Consider the following 14,408-nt stretch of genomic DNA (forward strand, 5'->3'; position numbering starts at 1 on the left):
AAAAAGGATTGAAGGAATGGGAAAAATATATAGGATACCCTTATTCAAAGTTTAGTATCTTAAGTGACAGGGAAGAGCCATAGAGAATTCTTTTCTTTTTCTTTTTTTTTTAAATTTTTTTTTTTATTTTTTTTTATTTTTTTTGGGACAGAGAGAGACAGAGCATGAACGGGGGAGGGGCAGAGAGAGAGGGAGACACAGAATCGGAAACAGGCTCCAGGCTCCGAGCCATCAGCCCAGAGCCCGACGCGGGGCTCGAACTCCCGGACCGCGAGATCGTGACCTGGCTGAAGTCGGACGCTTAACCGACTGCGCCACCCAGGCGCCCCAAGAGAATTCTTTTCTTATCCTCATGAGCAGTTCCTTGTTAAATCTTAAGTAACATCATATATCTGAGAAAGGGAGTGTAATTTAATCATTTTAATATAGGGTTCCTTACTCCTTCCTGGTTTAGTCTTCATTTTCTTCCCATTGCTTCTGTTTAAAAAGCAGTACCATGAATATTGGAGGATTTATGGAAGTTAGGTTGATTTCTTATGTAGCTGCCTTCTGGTAGACCTTCACACTAATGCTGATGGTACTTGATACTCAGGAAATGAAAGGAGGTGGAATGTTTCTGCACATAGTTTTCCTAACTTTTTTTCATATAGCTTTTGATGTAGAATGAAAATAACAGTAATGACAATAAAAAACAAAAAGTATAACTGTAGTTAGTTGAGAGCTTTGTACATATTTGATTAGATGTTTAATGGTTTTTACAAGAATAAAAAGACAAAAGTGGGTAGTGTGCTAGTTATTTTTTTACTAAGGGGGGGGGGTGTTATTGTCTCCGTTAATTACTAACATTTCACAAGCACTTAGATAAGCATTTACCCATATGTAAATGCAAACAGAAACCAGAATGAATAGGTGAGGTGCTGGTATGGCTTTTTTGAAAAAGTTTTTGTTTGGTTTGGTAAATGTCTCATCTTCTGCAGTCATGCGTTCATTTAAAAATGGCTTATAGTGGGGCGCCTGGGTGGCGTAGTCGGTTGAGCGTCCGACTTCAGCCAGGTCACGATCTCGCGGTCCGTGAGTTCGAGCTCCGCTTCGGGCTCTGGGCTGACGGCTCAGAGCCTGGAGCCTGTTTCTGATTCTGTGTCTCCCTCTCTCTCTGCCCCTCCCCCGTTCATGCTCTGTCTCTCTCTGTCCCAAAAATAAATAAACGTTGAAAAATAAATAAATAAATACATACATACATACATACATACATACATAAAAATGGCTTATAGTTTGCAAGTAGACACTTTTAAAACACTTTCACATGTTAGGCTTACTGACATGGTAGATAAATCAGTAAGTACTTCTGTAGTTGGTAAGAGTATGAAAATACAGTGCAGATTATAATTATTATGAAACCTTTGAACACATACTATTTGTTGTAAGGAATTTGGGGTAGACAAACTATATATGCTACTGCTATGACCTAAATGTTTATTTTCCCCTCCCCACCCTGCAAATTCATATGTTGAAATCCTACCCCCAGGAGGTGGTAGTATGAGCCAGCAGGGTCTTAGGGAAGTGATTAGGTCATGAGGGTGGAGCCCTCATGAATGGGATCAGTGCTCTTGTAAGAGACCCCACTTGAGCCACCTTGCCCCTTCTGCCAGGTGAAGCCTGTGACCTGGAGGAGGGCCCTCACCAAACCATACTGGTACCCTGATCTCAAACTTCCAGCCTCCAGAACTGTAGGCAGTAATAAATTTCTGATGTTTATAAGCCACCCAGTCTGTGGTATTTTGTTACAGCTGTACAAATGGACTGAAGCACTTATTCAGTATTAGGTCACTTTAAAATATTGATGGGTACTTTTTGCTCTTGGACATTTGAAGTGATTTTCCTTTTGAAGGAAATATGTTCTCAGGTTTTCCCAATGTTCTGACTACACTGTAAAATGAGGGACCTGTTGCTGATGAGATACTAGCAGAATGAAAAGCACATATAAGAATATGAGTATCTGTTATTGTCATTTTATTTAATAGACATTTATTGAGCACATGCTATATGGCAGGCCTGCGCTAGGCATAGGGATGCAGTGGTGAGGGAGAAAATGTCCATGTTTCCCACCTTTATGGGGCTCACATTTCTCTGGGGGAAGGAGACATTCATTGAAATTGCAGCTACATCTGACAGAGACAAATACCATATGATCTCACTCATGTGGAATCTAAAAAAAAACAGATTAATATACAAGCAAACAAATAGAATCAGATCTATAAATACAGAGACCAAACTGATGGTTGCTAGAGGGGAGGGTGGTGGGGAGTAGGCAAAATGGGGAAAGGGGAGAGGGAGACACAGGTTTCCAGTTAAGGAATAAGTCACGGGGATGGAGGGCACGGTGTAGGGAATATAGTCAGTGGTACTGCAGTAATGTCGTATGGTGACAGATGGTAACTATGCCTGTGGTGAGCCTGCTGTAACATACAGAATTGTTGAATTGCTATGTTGTGCACATAAACTAATATAACATTGTGTGTCAACTATACTCAAGTTAAAAACAAATTTTTAAAAATAAATTGCAGCTGTAAAGGCGAGGGACTTGGCACTCTGAGAGCAGATGAGGGGAGGGGGGCTGATCTGGTGCTGGAGCTTGGAGAAGGCTTCTCTGAGGAAGTGAGGGTTGACCTAAGAGCTGAAGAAGTTTGAGAGTTAACTCGGGAGTAGCCAATAGAAAGATCAAGTTGCAGAGAATAAAGGGTAATGGGGAGCAGAAGACTCCCAAGGCAGCCAGAAAGGATGGATTCAAAGTGCACGGGTTAGAGAGCTTGCCCTGAGGTGGAAGGACAGATGGGTGAAGGTGCAGGTAGTTTGTGTGCAGGTAGTGTTTTCATATGTTGGCTTCTATTTGTGTGTGTGTGTGTGTGTGTGTGTGTGTAAAGTCAGATGGGGGTTATCTGTTAAGAATGGGGGTGGATGGTTAGAGGTTTGAAAAGTAGAGATGATTTAGAAAATCATTTGTGGAGTGGGAAAGGATTGGTTGGCCTAGGCAGTGCGTGGGAGCACTGTGCAGCCTTGAGGGTTGTTTGATCCCACTGTCATTCCTCACTCACCAGCCTCAATCTCTGCGGGTATGTGACATTTCCCAACAGCGCTCTGATTGTTTAGGGCTCATCACTGAGTAAATAGTTGAGCAGCTCTGGGGTTGGAGTTTTGCCAGCTCTTGGCAGTGGAAAGGGAATGTGGGGTGTTAGTAAGAGTATTACTGAAATGATGGTCTCTAGGATCTAAGCTGATGAAAGAGGGAAATAAAACAGAGGAAAGGACTAATGCATTAGGAACAAGCAAAGAGGTCAAGTAGTCTTGAGAATGTTGTAATACTGAGCACACCTGAAGGAAAAGTCAACAGGGGAATACTTGAAATGCTGTTTCTGAGGCAGATAAACAATGAGTAAGGGACAATAAAGGTCCCTGATTGGTTGAGGTGGCATGGAAGAGGTGCCATTTCTGATAAACAAGGACTTAGTTGTTAAGGAAATCTTGGCCTCCTACATAGTAAGAAGTCACTCAGATTGATATCAGGGCTGGAGGAGATCAGTGAACTGAGACCAAAGTCCCCGAATGGAAGGAAATGTTCAGGAGGTCAGAATATAACACTGAGGAGGGGGAGAGGAGGCATTACTGAATAGTAGGACCAAAACACTCTGGGTGTTTCCAGGGAGCAGGGGGATGGAGGAGTAGGGCCTGAAGGAGACCACAAGGAGCAAAGAGTATATAGGCTGGCCTCCTGACTCTGAAGTGTGGGAGACTAAGGCATCCGCTCCCTGAGAGGGGCTGCTGGGGAGGAGGAGTGTCTTCAGAGCACGTGGAGGAGAGGCAGGGGATATGGGTGGGGAGCAGCAGCCCCAGGGGTTTAGTGGACAGGTTGGAGAGGTGGAGGGAGAGAGGGACTGGGTCAGGTGGCTGCCAGGAAGGAACTTTGGAGCATGACAGAGGTAGTCCCGTGGTAGAGGATAGATTTCTGCAGTGGGGTCTGCCTGCATGGGTGTGTGTTGACTGATGTAAACAGGGATGATTAGGGGCCTAGGGCTAGTGGCCAGACACTGGTCTTGTTACCCTTGGCTGGAGTGGTAACAGACCCAGAAACTGCATGCCATCTTGCTGCCGGGGATGGATGACGGTGGAAGCAGAAACTTCGTGTCTGCCATATGCTGAGTACTGTTCTAAGTATCTAGCACACATGTGGTTTGTGCCTTAGGACAGCTGTACCAGGTTAGGACTGCTGTTACCTCCATTGTACAGGAAACTGAGGGCCAGATAAGGCAAATTTAGAAATCTGTCCCGGGTCACACAGCAAGCAGTGGAATAAGGTTCAATCCCAAGACCACGACTGAGCCTGTGTTTGTCTCATCATGTTATGTGTACTTAATGTTTTCCTACAGATGTAGTTGTGATTTTTAAAAACCTAAATGATGGACTGTTAGAAGCTTATGTAGTATTTAATGCAAAATTGTCTTTTTAGATACCACAGTTCAGTTCAGTCCTAGAATCCCAGAATCTTTGAGAGCTCTCTGAAGGCTAGACTTGGGCTCAACATCTCTCCCCCCACCCCCACCCCCACCCCCACCCCATGTCCTTTTATCTCTTCCGTGACGGATGCCCAGGCACCTCTAAATTGTTAGAAGGTTCTTCTTTGAATTAAGCTGAACTCTCCTCTCCCTGTAATTTTTGCCCATTTGTGCCTTTTTGAGTAATGCAGAATAAGTTCCATCTTTTACTTTTTTACACGACAATGAAGATGTTTGAAGGATGCTCTTGAGTCCTTTCTAAGTAATCTTGTTCCCAATGGTTTGTGATTAATTCAGATTAAAGTGGGACTGGTAAGTGTCTTGATCCAAAGGTACATTTTTATGCTAACTACCTGAGCCTGAAGTTTGTTTTTTGTTATTAGTATCTTCATTACATTATCATCTTTCATAGGTTTGTGTATCATCAACTGCTGAGGCTTCCACTGTGTGTGTGTGTGTGTGTGTGTGTGTGTGTGTGTGTGTCAGAGAGAGAGAGAGAGAGAGAGATGTAGCCAGTATGTTAAGTCCTATACTTAGGCATTGCCTTTGGACAATTTATTCCTGTTATACTTTTTCTTTTTGATTGAGACTCACTATTTCCGCTTATGAAGAGAATTTAGGAACCTGATTCTGTTAACCCATTACATTAGCTATCCTTCCCAGCTCTGCATTATGTGCAGATTGAGTATCCTATAAATATTTGTAAAAATGTTACTAATACAAACCAAAAAGAGAGAACCTTATAGGATATTAGAATATATTTCTCAAGTTTATTTTAGCTCATTGATCCACAGGCTGCTTCTAGTTTTTCAGCTAGCTCTGGATTTACCTAATTTTGTTTTCCAGCCACATTTCTTCATATTATTCATAAAGCTTTCAAGAGGAACTTTCAGAACTCTCCTGGAATCAAGTTATCCTTCATTTGGTATTCTTCATTCTGCCAGGATTTGACAGTCAGTTAATTGTGGGAATAAGGGATAGGAAGGGGACCAGAGTGACTGAGCTATTCTAGATTGGAAGATGGGAAAGTGTGGTGGATAGCACCATTCTCTGAGCTGTGGTACTCTGGGAGAAGTACTGGTTTGGAATTAAGTTCAGCTTGAGTCATGTAGAGCCCATGGGGCCTCCAAGATGCCCCTAAGGAGCCATCCAGAGGGAAGGTGATCATCCAGGACTAGTATGCTGGGGGATGGTGAGGTTTGGTTGCACACAACAGAAGCTACGTTAAAGATTTGGGTCATATGCCCAGGCAGAGCCTATAGAGTGCAAAGAAGAGGTTCTGGGTTGGGGCAGGGGAGGTAGACATTTCAACACTTGAGGGAGTTCATGCTCGACAGCCTCCACTTTTTGGTGAAATGCGAAGGAACCATATCTATTATAAGAGAGAGAGAACTGAAGATTTAAGTCCAGTGAGTGTTTGGAATCAATGTGGGAAATAGGAAAGGGAACTTAGGAAGGACGGGAAAAGGAATGCTAAACACAAGGAAGCATTCTTCCCAGCTTCCCCCTTCCTTGCTGCCCTTAAAGACAACCACACAAGACCTTTTCCTCTTTAACATTTTTACTGCTGATCACTACAGCAGTGATTCATGCTGTGTCAGAATGGGAAGGAGTGCAGTTCTGCATGTGTCTGGAAGTGGCATACTTCCTAGGGAAGCCCTTGTATTACAAAGAGAATAACGAACATGGGAAGTGAGAGTAATCATTGTGTTTCCAGGTCGGTAGTTCTAGATTCAGCTGGCAGAACTGAGTCTTGCACTTCAGCCTTAAAGAGTCTTGTTGGGACTTTAACAGAAGAGAAGATGTCCTGTTGGTTTGCACTAAATACCTTCCGATATTTCCTCACTGTTTATGTGTCCTCTCTGTTGGGTATTTATTTCACGGAAAGTGGGGAATACTCCCTTAGCACCCTGAGCTTGGCACTTTATGTGCTAGTGATCAGTTTCTTTGCTTCCCTACTGGCCTATAAGCGTGTCCCTTTTTGTATTCGAGACCTGGCACAGGAGTTGGCTGGTGGGCATGTGACAGATGTCCAATGAACTGTTGGCTGAAGTGAGGGCTGAGTCAGTTTGGCTGCGCTTTTTCCGGTGACCCTGCCTCTGGGAGTCCTGCTGGAGGGGGCTCGTATAAGCTGACGGCAAAGAGATGTACTTCAAACCTTCTCATGTTTTTCTTCTAAGAAACCAGCTTGAATGGAAGCTTATGGAAACCGTCTTGGGAGAAAATGTTCAAACATCATTGCATTCTGGAGGCCTCTGGAAGAGTTTCTCTGGTGTGAATCAAGATGGGCTAATTACATTGTAAAGTTCATGTCTAGACACTCCCCTTGTAAATTGCCACAGAAATATTTCCCACTTCCTGTTCTTGCTGTTCCTTCCTAGCCTAGAATCCCCACTTTCTACCAGCTCCTAGCCACATGTAGAGGTGTAGGAACCAGGTCTAATACTTTTCTCCTTTTACTGTGTATTCTTCTACTCAATAATCTCCAAACTCTCAAAAGTTCTTAATCTATGTCAGTAATTAGTGTTGTTTGGCTTTGTCCATTTTCCTCCTTCTCTTGCCTGATTTGGTGAATGAACAGAGGTACTTGCTTTCTACCAGAAGCCTTGGTTTTCTGGGGGAAATTTATAAAAAAAATCACAAGATTTGTCCTTGATTTGGCATGACTAATGAAGCAAGCAGCTGCTTAAGAAGCAAAGCTGAGAGTAGAACAATTTAATTAGCTTCTGTCTGTTGAGCCTTTAATAGAAGCCACAACTGGACTATATGGAGCTCTTTAGTTTTAAATGAAATGTTTTTGTGAAGGGAGACTCTCAACATGTCCCTCAAAGACCCCAGTTAAGTGAAAGGAAATCTGTTAAAAATATAAAGTAGCCAGTATAACAAAGACAATAAAAACTAGCTGTTTTAGGAATGGGGGAATTTCTTAATGGTGAGTTGTTAGAGTGCTTTTGTTTTTTAATGTATTGATTACATCAACAGTTCATAAAATGGATAATGTGTAATACTATATTTTGTAATACAAATTTTAGCAAACATTAATGAAATAAATGCTCATTATATACGTTGAATTTTAACAAAAGTGAATGAGTAGCTCACATCCAGCACCCTCCAGGACTCGTAGGAAATGTGTAGAAAGAACCCTTCAGGGCAAACCATCCTCACATTTAAGATTAGACTGTCCACTCTTTTCTGGTTAGTGGCTTCATTTTCTTCATTTATCTGTCCACCTGGCCCCCATTTGCTTTAATCTTAGAAAACCATTTTGCCTTTTACATCTCACTTAGTGAATTATAATGATGTTTAATTTATGCACAAAACTTACTTTTATGTATTATTTGGTTAATAGGCTAAAAGATCACAAATTAAAAAATTTAATACCCCAAAACACATGTTGAATTAAAAAAAAAAGTAAATGAGCAATAAAGTTAATGGAACCTCCTGCAGAAGAATGGTATTATCAATATTTTCACTGAGCACACACACCAGAAAGAAAGAATGGGGAAAGAACTCATTACAGACACATGAGTTCTGTCAGAAGGGGCCCTGTGGGAGCCTGATTCTTATTACAAGGTCCTGGCTGGAAGGGAATGAAGTGGGGTTATTGCTAGTGCAGTCAATGACTTGGTTTTTCTCTAGTGAATTGGCTCCACGAGGTGACTTTATTTCTTCACATTAGGCAGCTGGGAATATGTATTGATTCATTTCCTTTTCATTTGAGGGTCAGCTCTATCAAAGATGGAGCCATTTCTAGAAATGCTATATTTGCTAGATATGAGTAAATGCTTTAGTGTCTTTCTTTTGGTCTGAATGTTCCTAAGATTTTTAGGAGACAAATAAAGTTCAGTTCAATGAGAAAGGAAACATACTTTGAATGTGTATATATGCATATTCTTTCTGCTAACTCTACCCTTAAAACCTGAAATGCTTTTATAAAAATCTTTTATTATAAAGATAAAAAGTCATGGAGGATTTTTGGTCCAAGGATGTGTGTGATTGCAGAATTATTTTTAAAAGTAAAATACTAATTTAAGTAGAAAAGAACCAGATGGTATTATTCTTCTTAAGATTTTAATTTTGGTTTAAATGTTTTTTGTCTCACTGTACAATTAGTTTTTATAAAATAATTATTTTGTGTTTTGCTGTTGCAGATAATGTTAGTTTTATTATGATTTTTGGCTTGTTTCCTAGAAATTATCTAATGAACTCATTTTATAGATGAGGAAATAGAGGCATAGAGAAATCAGGTGATTTGTCCTAAGTTTAATTAAAAATTAATATTACTAAAAGAATACCTTCAGTTATAGTACTTGAAATTTCCTCTTAATGTTAAACACTAAGACTTAGATAATTTTGAATATCATGCTATTAAATTTGCCACCTGAGATTTGTAAGAGTGAAATATTTAAGATAACCGATTTTTCCCCTTTTTTATTTTAATACAGATATAAGATGCATGACAAATAGCTGGTAAAGGCTTAAAAGTCTTTTAGTTTCTTTGTATTCTTAGATTTGTGCTAAATTAAAATAAATTACTAAAAATATAACCACATACTCTTTTAAAATTAAAAATTAATGTAGATTTATTATGAGCAATTTAAAGCAATTTATAGCCATCATTTCTCTTAACAGGTTGAAGAAATATGGATACCAACACCAAACTGATCTTCAGCACTGTTTTTACCAGCTTTTTCACCTTTCAGCTTCTTTTCCACTTTATAAGTTACTGGTTTTCAGCAAAAGTTTCTCCAGGTTTTAATAGTCTCAGCTTTGAAAAGAAGATTGAATGGAACTCAAGGTAAAGCATATGAAAATGTAATTGATTTTAAAAAGTGAGTTTTATGAAATAAAATCATTTAAAATATTTCCAAAAAATCTTTCATTTAAGATCTAACAAAATTTAAGGTCAGATTTTTTTTTTAAGTTTATTTTTTATTTTGAGAGAGAGAGCACGCAGTTGAGTGGGAGAGGGGCAGAGAGGGAGGGTGAGAGAATCCCAAGCAGGCTTTGTGCTGCCGTAGAGCCCGACTTGGGCCTCGAACTCAGGAACTGTGAGTTGTAACCTTAGCCAATATCAGGAGTGGGACATTTAACTGACTGAGCCATTCAGGCACCCCTAAGGTCAGATTTTTTTTAATTTGACCTTGGGAATAAATAAAAGGAAAGTAAGTAGATAGATCTTGTATGAGAAAATTCTAAAAATTCTTATATTGAAAGATGTTGGGAAAAATTGAACTTTCTGGGGAAGTGTGGGAAGGTTAAGTAGGCTTCTGCTGATTGCAGAAGAGTCCTGTTTTACATTCTTCTCTGAAACATTTATGAGAACAAACACATGTCTTTGGAAATGATAACATAAATAAACGTTAGTTAGGGCTGTGAGTAGCCTATATATAGTGTTGGCTGGCTTAGCCAGACTGGGGGAAGTTATGCTACTCACCAAAGAACATGGTGTATGGTTAGCACATCTGTATCTCTCTTTTAATGAACTTTTCATTATAATTCAGAGACCAGAATCGACTCTTTTGCTAAAATAAAAATTGCTTTTTAGATTTTTTTAAACAAAGAATAAAGGGAAAATGAGTAGTACATGTAAGTGATAGAAATCTGCAGGAGTTTTACTTCGTTGGTTTACAGTTTTTGTGTGAGTGCAACTCATTAATCTTTCACAATATGTCAAACACAAAATGACTCTGATGAGTGCTTCATGTGCTTTGGAGCATTTCGCCCCCAAACCACCGGGCATTTGCAAACTGCAGTGCATTGGAGCAACTATGGGTATATTCTTTTGTTGTTACTTACTTGAAGTTGATGCTAACTGTAAAATGAATTCAGCAGGTCTCTAAAATCGCTATAATGATTTCTCACTGAATTTTCCTTTTAGAATAACTTCTGCCAAAGTCGAAGTGTTTATTTGAGGATGGTCACATTTGACCAGAAATTCCCTGTCTTTGAGCCAAATTGTTTTGTAGGCATCCACTTTTATAACTCAGACTGGGAATAAGACTCGAGTTTCCTTCTGCACCTTACAGTGATTTGTCCAGTTCATACATGCTGTAGCTCTTTTTACCCCAAAAGTGAGAATTATTTCTCTCTGTATTTTTGAAAAATAAGAAGTAGGATTTTTGTTTTGTCTTAAGAATAGTGCGAAGCTGCTGTTAAAATGTGGGATACAAAAGATACTAATCATTATTTTTAAAAACCCTTTCTAACCTGGAGATAGGTGGAGAATAGGGAAAGAGAAGGAAGGGGCCAGGGACTGGGTTAGGAGACCAGATTTGCTGAGAGTCAATTTTGAACTGTTTTTCATTTCCTTTTCACCATGGTTAGGGTAGGTAAGGGCATTTGAATCTTGGAGAGCAGCAGGCCAAAGAAATAGGGATGGTACAGAGAGAGAGGCAAAGATGAAAATGAAACGAAATTGAAAACTACTTTGCATTATTCAGTCTTACCGCTGCCATTCTATGATGCACGGAATCACCATTTGGGAAACCAAGTTCCTATTTGAAAAGGAGTCTAGGATTATAGAAGATTCATTACCCTACTCAAATGATGTTCTCTTCTCTCTCTTTCTCTATCATATTTACTCCTGTTCCCACTCCAGCTTGGTTTACATGAGACTTAAGCTGTGAGGTAGAGTGCAAAGAAAGAAAAAAAATTGGCTGCTTTTTGTGTAAAGTACATGTATACGTCTTGAAATTCAGCTTCTAGTCTTAAAACACCAAGATCAATATAGCTCACATAATTCTTACTAATAATCAGGAAAGTTTCTGAACAACTAGTTGTCTAAGCCGTGCAGTAGCAAAAGGAGGGAAAAAAACCCAGCAAATTCACACCCGAGGGATAACAGTTTAATTAATTATAAGTGATAAATTGCTATAATTCATCGTTGCTTTTTCTGGAAAAAAGCATACCTGTAGGTATTATTTATATCTTATAATTAAAAAACATTTTCTTATATCCGCTTGTTTTCCTATGGTATAGAAAGCCCAATTGTGTTGAATACTCCTAATTTTGAAATCTACTTCTCTAATTTTTAACTCTTATCTGTTTGAGCTAAATAATTTCTCTTGGCAATATTCTTAATACTTGTGAATGATTAAGTCAGTAACTTTAAATTGCTGTTCTACGGTGGTCATTATTTCACTGCCTTTTCATTAGCATAAACATTTCTTTTTAACCTTCTTTGAAAAAAAAGTATGTTCTTTTGGGTAGAATCTTGGTGTTTCATTTTAGACAGTGAGGAATCTACATCTTGCTTTACCAGGAATCTGATTTTAAAGAATACACTGAAATGTTTATTAACAGAAGTTTCTGAATGAATAGATTTTTAATGCAGCATGCAGTATGTAAGCACAGGGTTTTTTCTTTTTCTGCTCATTGTAGTGGGAGGTTGTTTGACCCAAGTTAAGTTTTAACTTTTCTCTCATGAATTATATGCCATTTCAATCAGCTAAGCCTTTTTAATCCTTCCCATTTACCATGTAACATTTCAACACAAAAGGGAATTTGAGGACTAAGTATCAGGAACAAAAAGTTGTCATTTTTCCAAGGGGAAACATTCTGATCTAAGTTTACTAAACACTAGAGCAAGTTAGTAAGAAGTTGTGGTTTCTCCTTTCGTAGAATTTTTGAATGGCAGTAGAATGCTGGTTGTATGATTATTTAAATGGAGTGTTTTATTTGACATAAAGGAACTTAAATCCTTAGACTGCTATGTTCAGTATGTAGGTGTGTTTGGCGTGAAAATTCCAGACTTGTAAACCAGATAAACGGGGTTAATTATTCACACTTCAAAATGATCCTTTGGTATTACAAAGGATTCTTTGTTAGTGCCTTTAAATTAGTGAGGATTTTTGAGCATTTAAATATGATTTGATTTAACATGATATATCTATTTAGGACCACATCATTTATTAGATCGAGGATATTGATTTTTCAAGTTACAGTAAAATTTTCTAATATCAAGCTCTATGTTAGTTAATATATATTTTTATGTTTATATGTTTTATGTTTGTGTTATATATTTTTATGTATTTTATGTTTATGTTATATATTTTAAGTTTATATATATATTTTTTTAATGTTTATTTTTGAGAGAGAGACAGAGACAGAGCTTGAGTGGAGGAGAGGCAGAGAGAGGGAGACAGAATCCGAAGCAGGTTCCAGGCTCTGAGCTGTCAGCACAGAGTCCGATGCGGGGCTCAGACTCCTGAAATGAGAGATCATGACCTGAGCGGAAGTTGGATGCTTAACCGATGGAGCCATCCAGGGACCCCTATTAGTTGAGATATTTCACTGTTAAAGAATTGGGGTCATATTTTAGACAGAAGTTTATTGTGCCCCATTAATTTCTAAAGAGAAAGTTTTGTCATTCCCTTGTCCTTTATTCTAACGAAGAGAAAAGAATCTTCATTACTTGTCAACATTTTCATTATGTGAATAAATATATTGCATCCTGTGTACAGTTCTTTAGCAAATCCGAGAGCTTGGGTATTGGTTGAACCATTAAATTATTAGCAAGATTTCTTTGTAGAAACGTGTTTTTCATCTAAACCTTTCTCCTTCTATACAAGAAAATTCAGCCTGGATTTCGTGAACATTTTGCTTCGCTTGAGCATGTCTTTTAAAAATAGATTTTCTGTATAAATTCATGGTCCTCAATTTTTCTGTTTAGAAGTGGTTTCATAATAATGACAAAAAGAGACTAATAGCTGCTCTAGCTTCCTCATGAATTGGTTACAGGAATCAAGTGCAGCAATGCATGTGAATGTGCATTTGACACTGAAATCTCCAAGGTAGTAAGTTTTCATTTCATGATCCATTCGAACCCTGATTCAAGGATATGGAATTGGTTAAGGCCAGTAGGTTTGGAAGTTATTCCTAACTGATTGGAACGGGAAACTAATGGCACAGCAGTGCTGTTAGTGATGGAACTTGGAGTCAGGTGCCAGGTAGTGGGCTCACCAATTGCCGTCTGTCTGCACAAAACTCTGTCAGCTGCATCATCAGATATGCTTCCACTTTGGAACTTTTAACGAATAAGTGATTCCACAGTCTTCTAGCAGGAAACTGTAGACCTGGGCAACCTTCTCGTTATTAATTCCAAAGTAAAGTTGTAGCCCTTGGATTTCCAAGTGACAATTTTGTTATGCTTTTAGAGCTACTCCATTCCTATACGTAAATGCTTCCAGATTTCACATCTTCAAATGTTAAATGTCTTTGCCAGAATTAAAGTTTATTGCAAAGAATCTAAAATCTTTGTATGTATTTTGTTTCTTTTCAGGGTAGTATCTACATGCCATTCTTTGGTGGCTGGGATTTTTGCCCTCTACATTTTCTTTTTTGATGAGGCTGCAAAAGCTGATCCACTTTGGTAAGCTGTTTCTTTCCAATATAGTCCATTTGATTCATGTTCTGATATTAATTATTAATAAGAACATTTCTTACTTTAAAACGGAAAATGTATTGATGGTGCATGGTTTATTAAAATGCTTGTGCTCAGACTCATTTTAGCGAGGTGCAATAAAATGATTTATTTTAGATTTGAATACAAATAATGAAGGCCACTTTGCACTAGCATTACAATTGTTACCCAAGACGGAGAATGTGATGATAACGATGTAAACATTTATACTGACTTAGTGAGTAAAACCAAGTTGTTGTTACCACTGTTCTGAGCAAAAAATGAGTTCCTATTGAGATAGGATAGTCAACTTGGATAATATCTACTGAAGACTCAGTTTTGTGTTTAACCCATCATTTGATATCAAAGGTATAACAATGAGAATCATTCATATCCATGTGAGAGGACTTTAGTACCACACGAGAAGATTTGAAGCACTAATAATAACAGTGTTCAGC

At 38.6% G+C, this 14,408-nt stretch overlaps 1 protein-coding gene across 3 annotated transcripts in view; it reads left to right on the forward strand.

The window, feature by feature from the left end:
- The window catches only part of LOC115521213 (TLC domain-containing protein 4-like), a 70,326-nt gene that overhangs the window by 11,408 nt on the left and 44,510 nt on the right, over positions 1 to 14,408 (forward strand). For all 3 annotated transcript variants that reach the window (XM_030326266.1, XM_030326267.1, XM_030326268.1), the window contains exons 2-3: positions 9,180 to 9,345; positions 13,831 to 13,920. In XM_030326266.1, the coding sequence (XP_030182126.1) occupies positions 9,191 to 9,345; positions 13,831 to 13,920 (245 nt within the window). In that variant the 5' untranslated portion in view covers positions 9,180 to 9,190. The remainder of the gene's footprint in view (positions 1 to 9,179; positions 9,346 to 13,830; positions 13,921 to 14,408) is intronic.

This window comes from Lynx canadensis, chromosome C1, assembly GCF_007474595.2.
Source record: "Lynx canadensis isolate LIC74 chromosome C1, mLynCan4.pri.v2, whole genome shotgun sequence".
Taxonomy (NCBI): Eukaryota; Metazoa; Chordata; class Mammalia; order Carnivora; family Felidae; genus Lynx; species Lynx canadensis.